Raw genomic sequence first — 17,349 nt, forward strand, 5'->3', positions numbered from 1 at the left:
AGCATGTTAGTTTGCTGACCTCATTTAGCTCAAAGCACCATTATATTAAAAATACCTCTGTAATGTAAAAGCAGTAAACTCTTAGTTAGACCAAAAGGATCTGTAAATATACTCACCGCAATAACATGAGCAATGTGTGGATGTTTGAAAATGAAGCTTAGTAAAAAACCTTGAGCCGATCATTTCTAGTGATTTATGTCTGTATAAGTATTTGACCCCGGTTCTGGTTGAGTTTAACCTGATGTGAACTTGACAGAAAGTTATTGAACAGTTGCATCAGTGACTCATCAAAGTGACATTTCTGGCCAAGCTGCTGGTAGACTGATTCACCGTCTGAAGTGATCAGTCAATAATTACATGGGCCAAAGATGAGTCAGACAGAACGACGAGTTTTAGATGGATTTTTCTGAAGTGTGATTCACTGCTGCGGAGAGATGTTTCCTGAAGTTGGACGATCGAGTGCATTATTTAGAGGTAGCTTTCCTGTGTAAGATATTGAATCCCTGTCAGCTGTAGCAATCATACTGTGAAGCATGACAGCTCGGAAGTGAAACAATTTCTGAAATTAATAATATGAGCCTCATTTTCCTTTGTGCTAACAAGTGCGAGTTTTAATCACTCTAATGTTAAAACCCTGAAAATAAGAGCTGACATTTAAGCACCAGGAGTTTTACTCTTCGGCAGCAGCGGTAGTAGTTGTCATGCTGAGTCTCTCTTGGAGTGACTTCATTGTCCCCTGCTGATCAGCGATTAAACCGGCTTCTATTACAGGAGAGACTCTCCTTCCGGCCCACCTGAGCCCAGACACACACAGGCAGGCAGGCAGATGGAAAAAAAAAATGCCAAGAGTCTCAGTCTTTTTAACGCCTGCTACACTCTTACAGTGCTGCTCAAACCCAAGAGGAATCATGCTTTAAAAAATGTCCCCTCGGGGATTAATAAAGTAACTACCTAACCTAACCTAACCTATGTGTATAAAATGCAGGGTGGGTTTAGTGCGTGGTGAGAGATCAGTTCAATATATTTTCCCTCCAGTTGCTGAACAATGTATTTCTGTAAGACAATAACATGAGGAGGAAAATTCACAGCCAGAGAAGGACCAGGGACAGAGTGATTAAGATGATGAAAGCAAAAGAGGTGGAAAAAAGAAAGAGGCTGTGCAGGAGGTGAAAGGAGGAGAGGCTGAGAAAGAACGCGGGACCCAGGGGTGATATCTGTGTCTGCTCTTCCATTAGGGACCAGCTCACTAAGGTTACGTGAGCATGCGATACACGCACACTAGCTTTGATTCTCCTCTCTCTCACTTGTTCTTCGTATCTTTTGTTTCTCCTGTACTTTATTTCTCTTTTCATCCCACTTTCATTTCGTCTTTCTTTATGTTTTTTTTTTCTGCACGTCAAGTGACAGAACTGTGCATTTAATCATGAAATTGTGCGTGGACTTGTTTGTCTATCTTTGTGAGGACCAGTCTGAGTTTCAGACCTTGGGGAGGGAGGACATTTTGGAAAAGTGAGTTTGATATTTTGTTTGAAGGTTCAGTCTCTGTTAAGGTTAGAACTGATTTTATGTTAGCTTTAGTGTTGGAGTCAATGACATATGAGTGAGCATGTTTTCTCTGTCTGCTAAACCTCTTTTGACAGCAGCTGTCCATTCATACCTTAGTCACAGTAGGTCTATGAAGATTTGACTTTTTCCACATGCTGAAGCCAGAATGCATGCAGCTGCAATGAGCAACACAGCTTACAAAGAGCGAAGAAGATTGTGTCTTGTTTTTTTTTTTTTTTTTTTTAACCTTTTCAATACTGAAACCAAATTTTATTCTAATCGGCAGTTGCCGGCTAGAAATGAGAATCCTGTGTTTGTGTCCAATTGACTGAATCCATTGTTTTAGACTATGATAATTACTTCACATCAAGAATCTGCCACTGTTATTTTTGTTGTCCTGACAAAATGTAGTGACCATAGCTAAGAGTAACAGATCTTAGTGAGTGGGTCAGATGCTAAAAGTCAGTGGGGAGTCGGATACAGATTAAATAATTGGTGAGAAGAAATAATGTGTTTGTGTTTGTGTTTCCCTCTGGTTTTGTGTCTCCGGTGCGCTGTGGTTTAGGGCAGATAGCATGAACACAAAGACATAATCACAACGAGCTTTTTGCATCACCAGAATGCACTCAGCCATATCCATGCCCTCTGCTCATAAACACAACTCCTTTGAAACTTAATCAGCCTTTACACCTCACTTAACCAATTTTGAGAAAACCAAAGGAGGTCAGTCGGAGGCCGAGGCACCTGAGGCAGACGGTGCAGTCTATCCTGCTAAGTGCTGCGGCTTTCCCCAAGAGGAGCCCAGGGTTCAATACCCAAAAGCTTATAGGTGCTACAGCTCCTATTAAGTCCTGATTTCAGTAAAAGGCACCATCTTTCCTTCCCTGTTAGAGTAATGGAAGTCGTATTCTCTTTGATCCCTCCGCTCCTCCGCTGTCTCCCTCTCAGGGCTTCTGTTACGCAAGGAAAACACTTTTGAGGCTAATGGATGGCACTACATTTACTCGCGCTTGATAGATATTGCTACTGTCAGCTGCTGTGTAGTTCCACAGAGTGAGGCAGAAGATTTGGACCCTTTACAGGGGAAAAAAAAAAACCCCTCAAGAAAACAGTTTCATCCCAGCTGAGGGGCTTTGAAATTTTGTCAGGGATGTTTGGGAACCCACACAGTTCACGAAACTGGGAATGAAAGAGTCTTTTCTCCTGGTTCTTGTTTGTCATTCCAGGCAATGATTTTGATAGCTGATGTAATGCTCCGTGTAGTCGAGGGAGGGGTTATCAGATGGAGCTGAGTGAGGTCTGCTCTGCCTCAGCCCCTCACCATGACCAGTTTAGCTCCTGTCCCTGCCTTTTACTGCTGATCATGTGACCCAGTGGACAATACTGCCAGATTTATTCACGGGAATAGTGATCGATAGACTGTCCTATCCCCGCTTTATATAATATATTAAGGCCTGATATTATACCCTGCATGGTCCAAGAGTCAACATTATTTAACCTAATGCCTAATAATCAGTATAAATGATCGATTAATTTTATACTGTATAAGCGTTCCCTGGTTCTAGTTTCTTAAATGTAGCAATTTTCTTGCTTTCCTTATTTCATATAATTGTAAATTTGCCACTCAATAATCTCCTCCCCCGAATAGTGGTTGTCTGATCGTATTTCATCATTCATAATGAGGCACGGCAGGTCCGTCAAGCTTTGACATTCTCAACACTGAAGCGTTGTGTACGGGCCATGATTTATTTTTTTTCTTCACTTTTCTAAACCTGTAAAGAGTATAAAGTGTCAGCTCTGGATTTAACAGTGTGTTTATCTGCTCTGATGTATCCTGAAAGTGCTCACTGAGCAGAGCATCACGTACGGAGCCGTCACGTGCGTATTCGAGAGGTTCTGCTTTAAAATGAGTCAGCAGACTCCGTCATAATGAATCAGTGGCCGAATTCTGTCACTGCACAGTTTCACAATAAAACGTTCTCTTCCTGTCACGAGAACATCGTCCAGATGTTGCAATTTGAGCACGTTCATGTGTGTATACACCTACAGTGCACATACCGCACATATGTTGTTCTTTCCTTCTCAGTGCCCTTTTACATCATGTTCTTTTGTCAGAACCTACCATTTGGTTCGCTGGTTTGTTTGCATGCCATGCTGTTTTTTTCCCTTTTTTTTTTTTTGTGGTGAGATCATGATTCACTTCCCCCACCTCACCCCCGCCCTCTGCTGCTAACTCTCTTCTTCTAAAAAGCATCTATTAATCCTTTTATATATATATATATTGCTGGTCTTTTCTTTTCCATATTTTTAATTGCTGTCATGTTAAAGCCTGTTATAATTTGGTGGTTGAATGTCACTCTGCATGGGACCGAATGACTTTCCCAACGACAGGTGATTTGCTTAACATTATGTCACCATTAAATCATTTATTGTGTGTCCGCCCTCATCCTTTGTCGTCCCCCCCCCCCTCGAACTGAAGTGACTTCAGTAATGAGCAGTGTTTCTTTCCCTTCTCCTCTCCTTCTCTGTGGTCCCCTGTCGGCGTTATCAGAGAAGCTCCCTGCCACACACACACTGCGTAGCAACAAGCCATCACGTGACCTCGACTCCCTCCTCTCCAGCTAAATTTCCTCTGGCTTTTGTTCCCGGAATAAATTGTCGTTATAAAACTTAAAACAGTGAAGCAAATCAGAATCTAGATTTTTTATTTGGACAAGGAAATTACACTGAATATTCGATAGCTTCCTCCTCCTTCAGCCTTTCCCTGAAATGTCACCAGTATTTTCCACCGACATGTCAGTTGGATTTCCCTCCTCATGCTGTGGAAGTAAATAAACCGACTCCTCCGACTCCTCATCAGCTTCCCTCCGCCTTCTCTCTTTTCTTCTCTTTGAACCACCACTTTCTCTTTCTTCTCTGTCTCTGTGGTTTGCTACAACTCTTCTTCCTCCATTCCTCAGATCTGCTTCTGTTTGACTTTGTAATATCACAGCTACATTTGTGGACTGTCATGTGGATGGGCGGTTCGGTTTTGATCAATATTAATGGTCCCCCTGCTGTTAAATAGAGGGAGGAGGATGAACATGCAGCGGATGAAGTCTCCTGTTTGTCTGGCTTTGTTTCGCGTCTGTGTCATGTGCTCGTGCTCACAGTGCACACGATATCTCCCCCACGTGTTTATACATAGTCATGCATGAATATGGATATAAGTGTGAATGTGTGTGTGTATGTAATGAGGGAGAAAACTGGGTCATGTTTACCTTGTGTGTGCGTGGGCGGTGATCACCACTGGGAGCCCTTTAAACCCTCCTTCATCTAACGCTTGTTTTTCCTCGTTTTTTTCTCTCCTGAATTTGCCCCCCCCCCCCCCCCCCCCCCGGAGGGCTTGATTTTACCGTCTTCTGCTTTAATGTCATGCTTTCTCTAGCTCACCCCTATCTCTCTGTACATCTTCCCCCTTGCTGCTCCATCCTTCTCTCCGGCCGTCGGCCAGTGCAGCAAAGATCTACCGAGTGCAGTGGAGTGCATCTCTCCCTCTCCTCCCACCCCTCCACTCTTGATCTTCATTGACCATCCAGGAAGTAACAGGCCCCGGGCTTCACTCTGAAATTTGGACCGTGCATCAGCATCAGCACTGTAGATCTTTCAGGATGTGTAGTAAACACACACCGGTGGGTGTCTACGTGTTTACACATGGCGTTGAACACTGACAGCATTTTATTTGTGAGCTCTACGGGGTAAATTCAAGGCCAAGCGCTGTTTTTTTATTTTTTTTATTTTAACAGCTGGCCTCCATTGATTTCCTGCAGCACTGAAAAAATGCATTAACCATGAATAGTCCTGCTGCTGAGTTTGTCTTTGTATTAGTCTCTCTCCTGTTCTTTTTACTCTGACGAAGAAATGATGAAAAGCCTGAGTCTATGTGGAACCCTACACTCTGAGACGTACACTCAATGAGATGATTGGTATCTCTGGGATCAGCTCTCGGCCCGGGTGTGTGCTAACGTGAGATTATGCTACTGCGGAGAGAAAAAGCTTCACAGTGATTGTCGGGATATAATCGATCGAGGTTCCGAAGGTAAAATGGCACGACAGCAGTTATCTGTCTTGCACTTTAAATTCAACCTATTGGCGTGTGTGATCAATATCCATACACCTAGTTCTAGATCTGATTGATCAGGGAATCCTGTGTGCAGATAAAGTGATGAAAACAGATAGCACTTGCTCGGGTTTGTGACCCTACTGTATTACTTTATAGAGGCCTATGGAGTTGAAATCATAATGAATGGCAGCGTCACGATCAGCGTTATTAGCAGATGAGCAGGGAGGCGGCTAAAACGTCAGCTTTCTGCTGGTCAGATCAGGGCATCGACGATCACTAATTTCAATTGACAATTAATTGTCTTACAAATAATCGCAAATCTATTTTTCACTTCATTTAATGCTACCATTACAGTAAAAGCTCAATAATGCGGTAGCCTACATATCCACCTCATGCATAAGAGGAATGAATTATTGGCTGTGGTGTTTGACTTTGCAACTAATCCATGATGCTCATGTCAATAGCTGCTCATCGCTACGTGGTCGGTCCAACATTAGAAGTTAAGCTCCTCGAGATAGACAGTTAATGATGCTAATTCTCCACTCGTGTTCCATTAAACTGCAGGAGAGGGAGGGGTTAGGGTGACATGACGTCATTAGATTAGAGCTAGTCAAATCTCAAACTGTGAAAAAGAAGTGGAAATAGTGATGGAAATGTGACGTTTCTGTTAAGAAAGAAAGAGGCGGGGAACCAGCATTCCTCTTCATGTGACAACATAAGGTGAGATGGTGCTGTTTGCATTTTGTTTGTTCTCTCCTCTTTGTTCCCAGTTGTTTTTATTTGCATTTGTTTATGCCTCTCACACCGCCAGCCTTGAAAATCAAAGCGCGTTAGAAGGCACATAGCCTTCGAACTGAATTACACCACTGCGGTGTGACTGTCAAAATAAGTGGATCTTATGTAGAAATGCAGAAAGCATGCTGAGTTTACCACGTAATGGTGTGTGAGTTAGATACAGTAATATCATGTGCAGCGTGAACGCGTGTGGAGTCCACAAGCAGATTAAAGTGACTCAGTGTGGTGCTGACTGGCTGCTATTAAATGCCTTAAACGTAATTAACTGAGGTCATGGAAAAATGGATGTTTTTGCAATCTTTTTTTAATTCCATGTTTTTACGATGATCATCTAAATCCCTTCTCTTCTTCCTCGCTCGTGGCCACTCTCTCTTCCCTCCAACTTTACCCCTCTCTCACTTGTTCCAGCATTTCTCTCCCCGTTTCTTATCTTGGCTGAGAGGAGGCAGACAACGATGGATGACGGAGGAAATTGAATTCTCTTTATCGCTGCTGTGCTCATGCAGTGAGCCATACATTCATACGTGTCGGCCTCACCTGCTCCTATACACGCAGCTGTGTGTATATATATATATATAGCTCCCACAGAAACTAAATCTTCATAAGAAGCTGTCTTAGTGTCTAAATAATTCAGTTGACTTAACTGGGCATGTTTTTCTGATTTCAGTTGGAATCACCAGGACTGATTAAGGAGCTCATTAGTGTGTATATATATATATGAGAAGATTACACTTCTCAAACACAACTCTGCTGCTGTAACTTGGATACATCAGTTGAAATATCCTCTCATGTTTACATTCATCTTGCTCTCTTTCTCTCTGCAGTTGTCGGACCAGCAACAGGAAAAGCCTGATCCTGACGACCACGTCTCCCACGCTGCCTCGCCCGCACTCCCCTCTGCCCCTCCCTGGACACCTCGGTACGCACAGCTAGACATCACACCTCAGCGATGAGTTTCACATGGTCGATTTTATAAAAAAAATTATACTCGGCAAAGACTTTTTATTGTTAAGACTTCTTGCACTAAGCTCAAGTCACTTCTCTGGTATCTTGCAGTGGTCCATATTTCAAAAATAAAAGTCTGGTCCTTGGTTTTGGAAATTATTGGACTGTGAATCATCTTTCAAAAAGTGGTTTTAATTTTCTGGTCAATCCTTTTGCTCTCTTAAAAGCAACCAGTCTCAGATGAATTAGAATACACTCAAATCCAATTCATTGAAAGAAGAAGTTGACTTTTTTTCTTATATGTAACAAAATCCATCAGCATCTCTGAAGCGCGCCAATTCAGTTGCTGTGTCATGTTTTCTACATGTATAAAATTGACTATGACATGTTGGTGGTTTTACAGAGAATTATGAGGTCTATTGTTCATGGTCATTACAATGGGGTTTCCAGGCAACCAGCACAAAGTACAGGAAAATACTGCCTCCGGATAAGAAACAGTCTGCATAACTTGCTTACCTTGACATTTAGAACCAAATTTCAATACCTAGGTCTCTTCCATGCTGTTATGTTTGTTTTAAGGGGTGTATTTTTGCTACGCAGGAGAAAATTTAATCAGCGTCAGCGAGCCAATACAACATTTGCCAAACCTAAGCAAATGCCAAATTTCAACGTCACCCACTTTCAATTTCTGTAAACTAATTTGTGCCACATATCTGAGCTGCAGGTGCTATGGTAACTGGAGACCGGAGTTATCTCTGTGCACAACCTTGTCTGCATGTAAGACATTTAAGGGATATATGTAAATAGTAGCTACTGAAAATAACCTAGAATACACTCTCCCCCTCTAAACTGCTTGAAAACTAAATGGTATTAACCTTCTCATCATAGTCCTGGAAAGACAGCAAAAAAGCATATCCAATTATATGTTTAGTTAGCTGAATACTGAAATAGAGCTCCCACAGAAACTAACTCTTCATAAGAAGCTGTCTTAGTGTCTAAATAATTCAGCTGACTTAACTGGGCATATTTTTCTGATTTCAGTTGGAATCACCAGGACTTGATTAAGGAGCTCATTAGTTAGTTTTATGCCCCAAACTGTGGAAACTAATAGAAGAAAGGATTGTGAACATTTCTCCTGAGTTGTCTCCTTAAATTTGCAGGTTTGATTAAGTCATCCGTAAAAAAGTCACCAGTCAAATCTCTCGGTTTGTTTATCTCACATTACTTTCTACAGAACAAGGCAGTGAAATCATCAATCTTAGGCTTTAGGCCCTCATGGTTTGGAAAAATCTTAATCAATTTCACACCATTTTACCCTTCAAAGCCTCCCACATTTACAGTGAATAGTCCCACAGTCCAGAACCAGGGGATCACTGAGTCAGCCTTAGTGCTGCACCTCACAGGGTGTCCTGCTCTCTCTGGAGTCATTTGGTCACAGGATAAAAGACCTTTATTGCTACGTCATGCCAGTACAACTTTCTCCTACACACGTGTCCCTCTTTTGTGTCTCATCCTCTGCGCATGTTTCTTGTCTCACCAGGAAGCAGCCCTCTGGACAGCCCACGAAACTTCTCCCCCAGCAACCCGGCGCACTTCTCGTTCGCCTCCTCCAGAAGGTCACTGCTTTACGGCACTACATATGTCCAATGTGACTGCATGCGTTTACTCTCGGTTGTGTTTGCGCCAGGGCTGTGAGAGGGACAGGGAGCGAAATAGGGACAGACAGGAGTCAAGTCAGCGTGAGACAAAGGGCGGAGGGAGGAGAGGGAGGACAAGTGAGCATGAGAGGACGGGGAGGTGTGGATGTGTTGTTGTGAGAGGTCTTGCACATCCTGGGGAGCAGGGAGCCCCGCAGGTTCTCGCAGCGTAACAGGCTGACTCACGTATGACGGGGCCAAGCCATTACAGTCCCAGCACCTCTGTGTTTATTCACGCTGCCTCAGTGACGAGGCAGGAGGACTGTGTTTGTGTACACGGGTGTGCATCTGTTTATATGTTTATGTGTGCATTAGAAGCTCTTAATGTTGCTTAGCGTGTTACAAAGATGTCTGCTGCCTGCACTCATGCATATATAATAGTAGTCTGTTTTAAAGTGAGTGGAAATCGTAACGTGCGTGCGATAGTATTATAGACGATAGTGTGCTTTTACTCTTTAGATTAGACCCCTTTTCATTTTCATCACGGCACCTCCTGCCAACCCAGGTCCGGGTCTACAGAGCCGTGACCTCAATCCCCTCCCAACACCTCAGTTATGAACCGGAACGAGTGTCAGCCCGGCCTTATCGACCTCTCTAATGCTCTTGTTCCTAAATGGGATCAAAGTCACGCTGCCACGTTCAGAAATCTGTCAGCAGCCCATAAAAATATTATTATATATTGAATCTATAGTTAGATTAAAGTAATAAGGATGTTGTTACCATAAACATTAGAAATACTTGTTGTTCACTCATTCAGCACACGTCCAATAGATTTAGATGTAAATTCACAGCATGTAGACCGTTGATATTTGCCATTTAAGCTCTGACTTTGTCACTCCTTGCAAGAAAGCACCAAATTCAGCACAAAAGTGGGGAGTGAGAATCAGAACACAGACTACAGGTGGATACTACTGGGGCTGCAGCAGCACCGCTAAAAGGGTGCATTGGATATATATTATAGGCCGACATGAGTTGTCTGCCTGAGCCAGCTGGGGCATTCATTTGTGAATATTCATCAGAACAAGTCTTGTGCATTATTTTGTAGCTCCCTAAGCCTGAATGATTTAATGCATTTTTTGTTTTGGCAATTTTTCTCAGATAAAAAAGTAAATATTGAATTATGTTGATAAAATAATAAGTAGAAAAAGTCACTAGACAGTTCTGAAGCACTTGTTTAAAGAGAAACCTGAGTGACTGTAGTTGTGTTAAATAATGGTGAGGCTGTATGTGTGTATTAAAGCTTCACTCTCATGCATTTTAAAAGCAGAGATGTATGTGAAGGGCAATTAGCCCGTTATTTACTTCTGTCTCTCGTCAGGCAGACACGGTGTTGGGAGTGGAGGCTCTAGGAGCTCCTGTAAATCCTCTGTCCTCATTTATCAAATCCATCTGCCTGCCTGTCACTGTGCGATTGAGGCATACACAAGCAAACTGAATGAACCCTCTGTGCTCTCCTCACTGAGGAAGGCTCTAGGGACAAACTAAATGTGTAACAAGTCATTGGGCTGCTGAAGGTTTTTTTTTTGTTTTTTTTAGTGGAGCTGTAGTTAAAATGTGTCTGTGTCCTATGTAAAATTAAGTTGTCAGGGTTTTGCCTCACAGTCACATTTATTATTTCATAAAATGTCAGCTTGAACAAAATATTTTTGGTGGGTTTAAAGTGGACTTTAAATAATGCGACATTTGTGTGTTCTGCAGAGCGGATGGACGACGCTGGTCTTTAGCGTCTTTGCCCTCTTCTGGATATGGAACCAACACTCCCAGCTCAACGGTAAATAACATCACTCCTTCTCTATCATAATATATTTAATTTAATGTAAGTTTGAACTTTCTAATCAGCGGTTCTACACTATCAAGAAGGGTAGTATGCACTTAGGTATATGCAGAAAACTCAATTTAAATAATGGAATCGGTTGCCAGTTTATTAGGCAGCTAAACTGAAGTCTTATACAATAGTCCTGCAATAAGTTGGTGTTGTTTTATTGCTATTGGATAGCATTGGTTTTACTATTCCTAATAAAATGGCAGGTGATGTCCTGATGTGATTTTTGGGAGAAAAACTATGAAGGTATTTATGTGTCTTTATTATGCAAGCAAAAAACAACAAAAAAACAGTTTTGAAAGCGAATTTCTCACACTGCAATTAAAAATCAAGTTTATAAATATAAACTGAGAATTAAATTATTTGCATTGCAAACAAATTTGCTCTTACAGTTTTGGTCACAGAATTAAGACTTTTGTTAAGAAACTAGACTTTTTGGCCGCAAATTGAAAACCTTTGCTCTCAAATCAAAAACCTAGGAGTTGAGTTGGATGTAGTGGGCGGGGCGTACGCTGGATACGGAGTTTCTATTGGTGGATTGACTCAGACCCACACAGCATGGCTGCAGACACACAACCGGCTGCCTCCGACAACAGAGGACCGTGTGTTGAGCTACATTACAGGTCTGCTGAGGTTATATCACTCTTTTCCAGTGAAATGCTTTAAAACGTGACAGCACGGCTTTCACTTCGGTTATATTTCACGTTGTCAATGCCGGTCCGGTCCCGTTAGCAGCATATAGAGGTAAGCTGTCCGTATTTCCACCGGCACGTACCGTCTCCGACGTAGTTAAAGTTAACAAGATTACAACTGTTGTTTTCCACAAGTGGTGCTAATCCTTCCAGTGACATGTGCTGCTCGTTTTCCACCGGCACAAACATTTCCTAACAGGCTGCATCTTCATCCAGCGGGACGGGAAACGTGGAAATACGAGCAGCGTACCGCGACGTGTCCCGCTGAAGGGATTAACATGCTGATGGCATTGGCATATAACCAAAGTCAAATTGTTTCTATATAAAAAATATTAATAATCACACAAACATACCTCCACGTATGTCCTCTCCTGTCGGGTGTTTACAGAAGCAGCGGGGTGTGGCTGAAGTCAGTCCACCAATAGAAACTCCGTCTCCAGCGTATGCCCCGCCCACTGCAAGAAACTCCACTTCATTCTGTAACCAAAACTACTAAAACTGTAAGAGTACATTTGTTTGCAATGCAATGATTATTTTTTTTCTCCGTTTATATATTTTTACTTACAAACTTGATTTTTCATTGCAGTGCAAGACATTTGCTATTAAAACAGATTTTTTTTTTTTTTTGCTTGCCTACTAGAGACGGCCCTACGTCGAAGTACAAAATAATTGCCAGGACATCATTTCACTCCATTATTTGTTTTAAGTATAAAACTACCTTCATCGTCGGTGTTAAGACGTTTGCCTTAAAACTCAAAGACAGCATATCTCTGGCTCGTCACTTATATTTCTTTCCCTCCCTGTCTTTTGGTGTGTGATTTGTTGCGTAACAGTGACATCAGAGGCCTGGTTCACCTCTCCATCTGGCTGTGGATGGGGGGGGGTTTTAGATGGATGGAGAGGAAGGAGGGGAAAGTGATGAGTGCCAGGCTAGTGGGATGAGAGGGTCATGAGAAACGTGGCATCAGAGGGAAGAAGTTGGCATGAGATCGAGCGCATGCTGTTCCACAGCAATTTAATCACAAGATAGAAGTAGACAGAGACTATCATTAGAAACAAAATTATATTTAAGTAAACTCTCTGAATGAATCTGAGCTGGTGACTTGTGCGTTTTCCCTTGCTGAACAACTATTAGCTTTTGAAGTCAATTTAAAGTAGTAATGTAGACCATTTTCACAACTAAATTCATACAATTCATTCAACCAATTCATCAAAAAAGTTGTTACACAATGTTATGTAATGTAACACACAATCATATTACATTGTAATACAATAAAATCCAATATATATTGAACAGATCATTTGTGACACTGTAAGATTACACGAGAAATGTTTGTACCTCAATATCTTGACCCGAGAAAAATAACATTCACGTGACTGGTATCTATGCTAGTTACAAAAGCTACTAAAGACAAAATCCAAGAGAAACTTAAACTTGTACAGAAATCCGAGTGAAAATGTGACATCTGTGGAGATTCTGTATTAGAAATATAATGCAAAACCAGTGCAGCAATGAGAACCTGACCAGGACAGAAAAAATGACAGCAACTTCAGTATCAGCAGCAGAAGCTTCACAAACGTACATGAAAGAGGCAAACAGATAGAGTCTCCAACCTTTTATGTCTGACTGTTTTCAATTAGTGTGTGAGCTGTGATTGATCCGCGATTGATCTTTCTGTTAGAAAAGGCAGTGGACGAGGTCCAGGTCTCATTGCTCTGATGAAGGCAAATGAGTCAGTGACAGAGGAAGTTTGTGTGACGGACAGGTCCGACCTTGAGGCTCACTGGACAATTTCATTACCATTTCAATTCTTGATTTGTCATTGGGGTCCCTGCGTCCAAGAAGAACGTCAACTAGCGCGCAAGACACTAAATAATTCAGCTTTTCAGAGCAGGATGTGTCTCATTTATTATGTTTCAGCTGCTGGATGTCACTAGCTGGAGTTTGTCATTAATACTCCCACTTTTTATTTGAGATCTTTCTTAGTTCTACTCCACTCACTCAAGTATTCTTGTTTCCCTCCCTTATCTACTAACTCTTCCCCTTCCTCCCCCTCCTCTTCCTCATCACCCTAACTTTCTTCCGCTCATCCTCGTCTGCTTCCTCTTCCTCCTCCACCCTCTCCTCTTGTCTCCCCCCCTCGTCCGCGCCCTCCTCTCTCGCTCCAGTCCTCCAGCTCCTCTCAGGAGCGGCTGCACCAGCTGCCCTTCCAGCCCACCATGGATGAGCTCCACTTCTTATCCAAGCACTTTGGCAGCACCGAGAGCATCACAGATGATGACGGGGGCCGCTGCTCGCCCCACATGCGCCCACGCTCCCGCAGTCTCAGGTCAGCAACAGCAGCACCACCCATGAGATTAAACATCCGCTTCTGCTGCCCAAAAGCACTATCCTCTTTTTAAAAGGACTCTTTCAAAGCAGATTTGCAGGGATGCCCCTGGCTAAGCTTATTATTGCTTTTATATAACCTCTTCTTTAATTTCCCTGTTTATAAGATGGACTGTATACCTTTTTAAATACAAAAAAACATAGCATAATGCTCTATAACAGACATTTTGCTGATTTTTGTGCTACTGCATTTTAGCATTAGCTAATAAAGTTAAATAGGCTTTCTTTAGATAGTAATAAAAAACAGTTCTACTTTGCCTTTAGCCAGCTTAAGACTCCAAAAGTCAACTAACTGACTCAGTATCGTCACTTACAAAGTTTGTCTACCTTAAATTTGCTATCATTAGCTGATATTATATATATTATACCATTAGCTCATGGTCACAATACAGACTGTGTATAAAGTGGATGTTGCTTCTGAGTCTGAAAAATTAGGCCAATATGGAAGTGCCTTAAACAACAATGCAACCGAGGGGTGCTAGAGGTTGGCTCCAAAAAGCCTCCGGCTCCATAGACTCCCATTCAACTTATCTCATGAAACACAGTCCAAAAGAAATGTTCACAAGTTATGGTGGTGTGGTTAGCAAAAGTTGCTCCTTCTTATTAGCGTTCTGTTGGTCCATCTGAAATTAATGCCATTATTAATGAGACATTAGGCCTCAAAAAGCAATATATTTGGGCGCGTGTCTGTTTGACTGACAGGTTTGCGGTGCAGTCAGGTTTCTATTATCGCTGGACGGGCGTAGCGTCCTCAGGTGCCCAATCAGATCAAATCAGATCCATCGCTCGCTGCTCCCCAGATTCTTCAAATATGGTCACTTCTGGATCCACACTGGTTCAAACTAGCAAGATGACAACAACCAAAATCCCAACCAGAAGCTTCATAACATCACTATTGGTTACCGCTTCGGTCACACCAGCCCAAGAAAGCTGTATCAGCAAAAGTTGCATATTTGTACTTTAATGATAAGCTCATCCTGACATTCAGAAAGTACTTTTTTTTTTTTTTGGGGGGGGGGGGGGTGTCATTTTAAATGGAAATCAAATCTCAAGCATAGTCTGGATATTTTGCTCGTTACACTGAACACAAGCAAGTTTTATTTGAAAAAAAAAAGACATCTTTTTTTATTCTATTGTCTTGGTTTCTCCCTGCAGCCCCGGACGCTCCTCCTCCTGCTACGATAATGAGATAGTCATGATGAACCATGTGTACAAAGAACGCTTTCCAAAGGTAACACACGCACAAACACACACACACACACACACACACACAAAAGCTGCTTTAGGATAAACATCATATTCCATAAAAGAACACGCACAACTTTAAGATTTAAGAGCTTTAAACCTATTTTCAGTCCTCAATAACTATTTCTAATCCCATCAAGTCGAAACTCATAAAATAGATATAATTTATGATTGAGCACGTTCAGAGATTTGAGCGTTTGATGTCATGCATCCAAACAGTAGGAAAAAAAAAAAGAGCCGTGGGGGCTGCTAAACCATAGCAAACAGGATTATGTGATACTGCAGCTCGGTTCACCCAGTCGGAGAGAATATTCATTTTCCTCTCTGAACTTATAAATTCTGCCACAGCCATGACCAGTTAAATACAGCCTCATTTTTCTTTCTTATACTCTCTTTGCGGGTATCAAAAGGAAATGGGCTGAAAGCTTCAGCAGTGATAAAAATCAAGGCATAGTAAATTGGGTTTTATAGCAGGGAGTTCATCTGAGGTAAAAGCTTTTTGGGCTTGTTCTTACACAAGTAAAATGGGAAAAAAAAAAAAAAAAACATTATGTTGGAGTGAGTGTAAATCAGCAGAGCCACACTGTCTGAATCACAAATGATCAGCTTTCTGGACTTTTAGTCACATACCTCTGGCTATTCTAAAGAAATGGCATCTTATTGTAAACCTAATCTCTGTCATTTCACCCTCCTTTCTCCCAATTTTCGCTTTCTCTGTCCGGTTATTGCTCCTGTCCTATAATGGCACCCCACACTTTGTCCCCCGCCAGGCCACAACACAAATGGAAGGGAGGCTGGCCGAGTTCATCCAGGCTTTCTCTCCTGAAAACGTTCTTCCACTGGCAGACGGAGTACTCAGCTTCATCCACCACCAGATAGCTGAGCTGTCCCGAGACTGCCTGGCCAAAGCCCGCGAGGGCCTCATCACCTCTGTGTACTTCTTTGAGCTTCAGGAGAATCTGGACAAGCTGTTTCACGATGTGAGTTAAAGTCATATAATGTCAACTATCTCGTTCAAAAGACCAATAAAGACCTCTGATTGGCCCAAATAATAATAACTTTGGATTATTGTGTTGCTGAAAGATAACATCTGTTAAGTATTGAAAACCTATTTAACATACTTAAGTCCGTACAACAGAACCTTATGACAAGATAGAGAGGAAACCAACAATTCAACAGTTCCCTTTATAACATTCACCAAAACATTATATCTTCTTAGCATAAGCATTCCAGCATTTTTTTAACATGGAAACTACTGTTAGACTAACAACGGAAAAACATTACTTGCAGTGTGGCCGGAGTTGCTTGTAGTAATTAAAACCTTGTCACCCACCTCTGCAACTGCCCTTAGCTCTGCAGCGTTTTGCCATTTTTTTGTGCATTGTTTTAATTGTACCATGGATGTATTTTACGTAAATGAACATTTGTTCGACTGGCGCATGAGCCAAAACATTTTGTGAGTGACTACTGGGACAATTTGGCAGCAAGGCTGATGACTGGTTCTTTATCTAGCTCACTTAATACATCCATTTGTTGCAAAGCCAGAAACTTAACTGTTTAGGTTCAATCTTTCAGTTCCCCGTAACCTTATTTTCAGCCCTAGAAGGCAACTGTTTCCAGCAAAAATGTTTGATAAACCCACTGTAAACAAAAGAAAAAAAAACACATTAAAAAAATGTTTTTATTATTTCTTGTACGACTGCTTTAAAGCCCCTGTGGTAAAATATTTTTGCTTTTGAATATTTTTATATTTATCAATGCAAGATATTGACAAAATATATTTTTTATATTGACATTATTTAAAAAAAACTTTAAATGATACCCAGCTCTAATTTGCATGATCAAATCAAAAGCAGGGATAATACTGAGGCAACACAGCTTAACTCCATCCAATTTAAATGATCAAAGGCATTTCAAAGGCAACATTATAACTAAAACAGACACAGAAACTGATACATTCTGCTGGTTGGTATGATGTGATACTGACGAATAGATTCACGTCTTTATCATTTTATTCAAGCACACAATGCCTTTGGTGAGTCAGACTGAAATCACTGGTACTAATTGTGATTGTGATTTGCCGTAATAGATAACAGGTATCAGGGAATATCATCACA

General features: G+C 41.6%; 1 protein-coding gene across 7 annotated transcripts in view; it reads left to right on the forward strand.

Moving 5' to 3' along the window:
• The window catches only part of LOC138622418 (microtubule-associated serine/threonine-protein kinase 1-like), a 45,872-nt gene that overhangs the window by 13,276 nt on the left and 15,247 nt on the right, over nt 1-17,349 (forward strand). For all 7 annotated transcript variants that reach the window (XM_069701200.1, XM_069701202.1, XM_069701205.1 and 4 more), the window contains 6 exons: nt 7,267-7,361; nt 8,928-9,003; nt 10,783-10,855; nt 13,768-13,928; nt 15,143-15,218; nt 16,003-16,212. In XM_069701200.1, the coding sequence (XP_069557301.1) occupies nt 7,267-7,361; nt 8,928-9,003; nt 10,783-10,855; nt 13,768-13,928; nt 15,143-15,218; nt 16,003-16,212 (691 nt within the window). The remainder of the gene's footprint in view (nt 1-7,266; nt 7,362-8,927; nt 9,004-10,782; nt 10,856-13,767; nt 13,929-15,142; nt 15,219-16,002; nt 16,213-17,349) is intronic.

The sequence above is a fragment of the Brachyistius frenatus genome, unplaced genomic scaffold (assembly GCF_029030835.1).
Source record: "Brachyistius frenatus isolate BFR_SWC_R1_liver_20210118 unplaced genomic scaffold, ASM2903083v1 Contig_36, whole genome shotgun sequence".
Taxonomy (NCBI): Eukaryota; Metazoa; Chordata; class Actinopteri; family Embiotocidae; genus Brachyistius; species Brachyistius frenatus.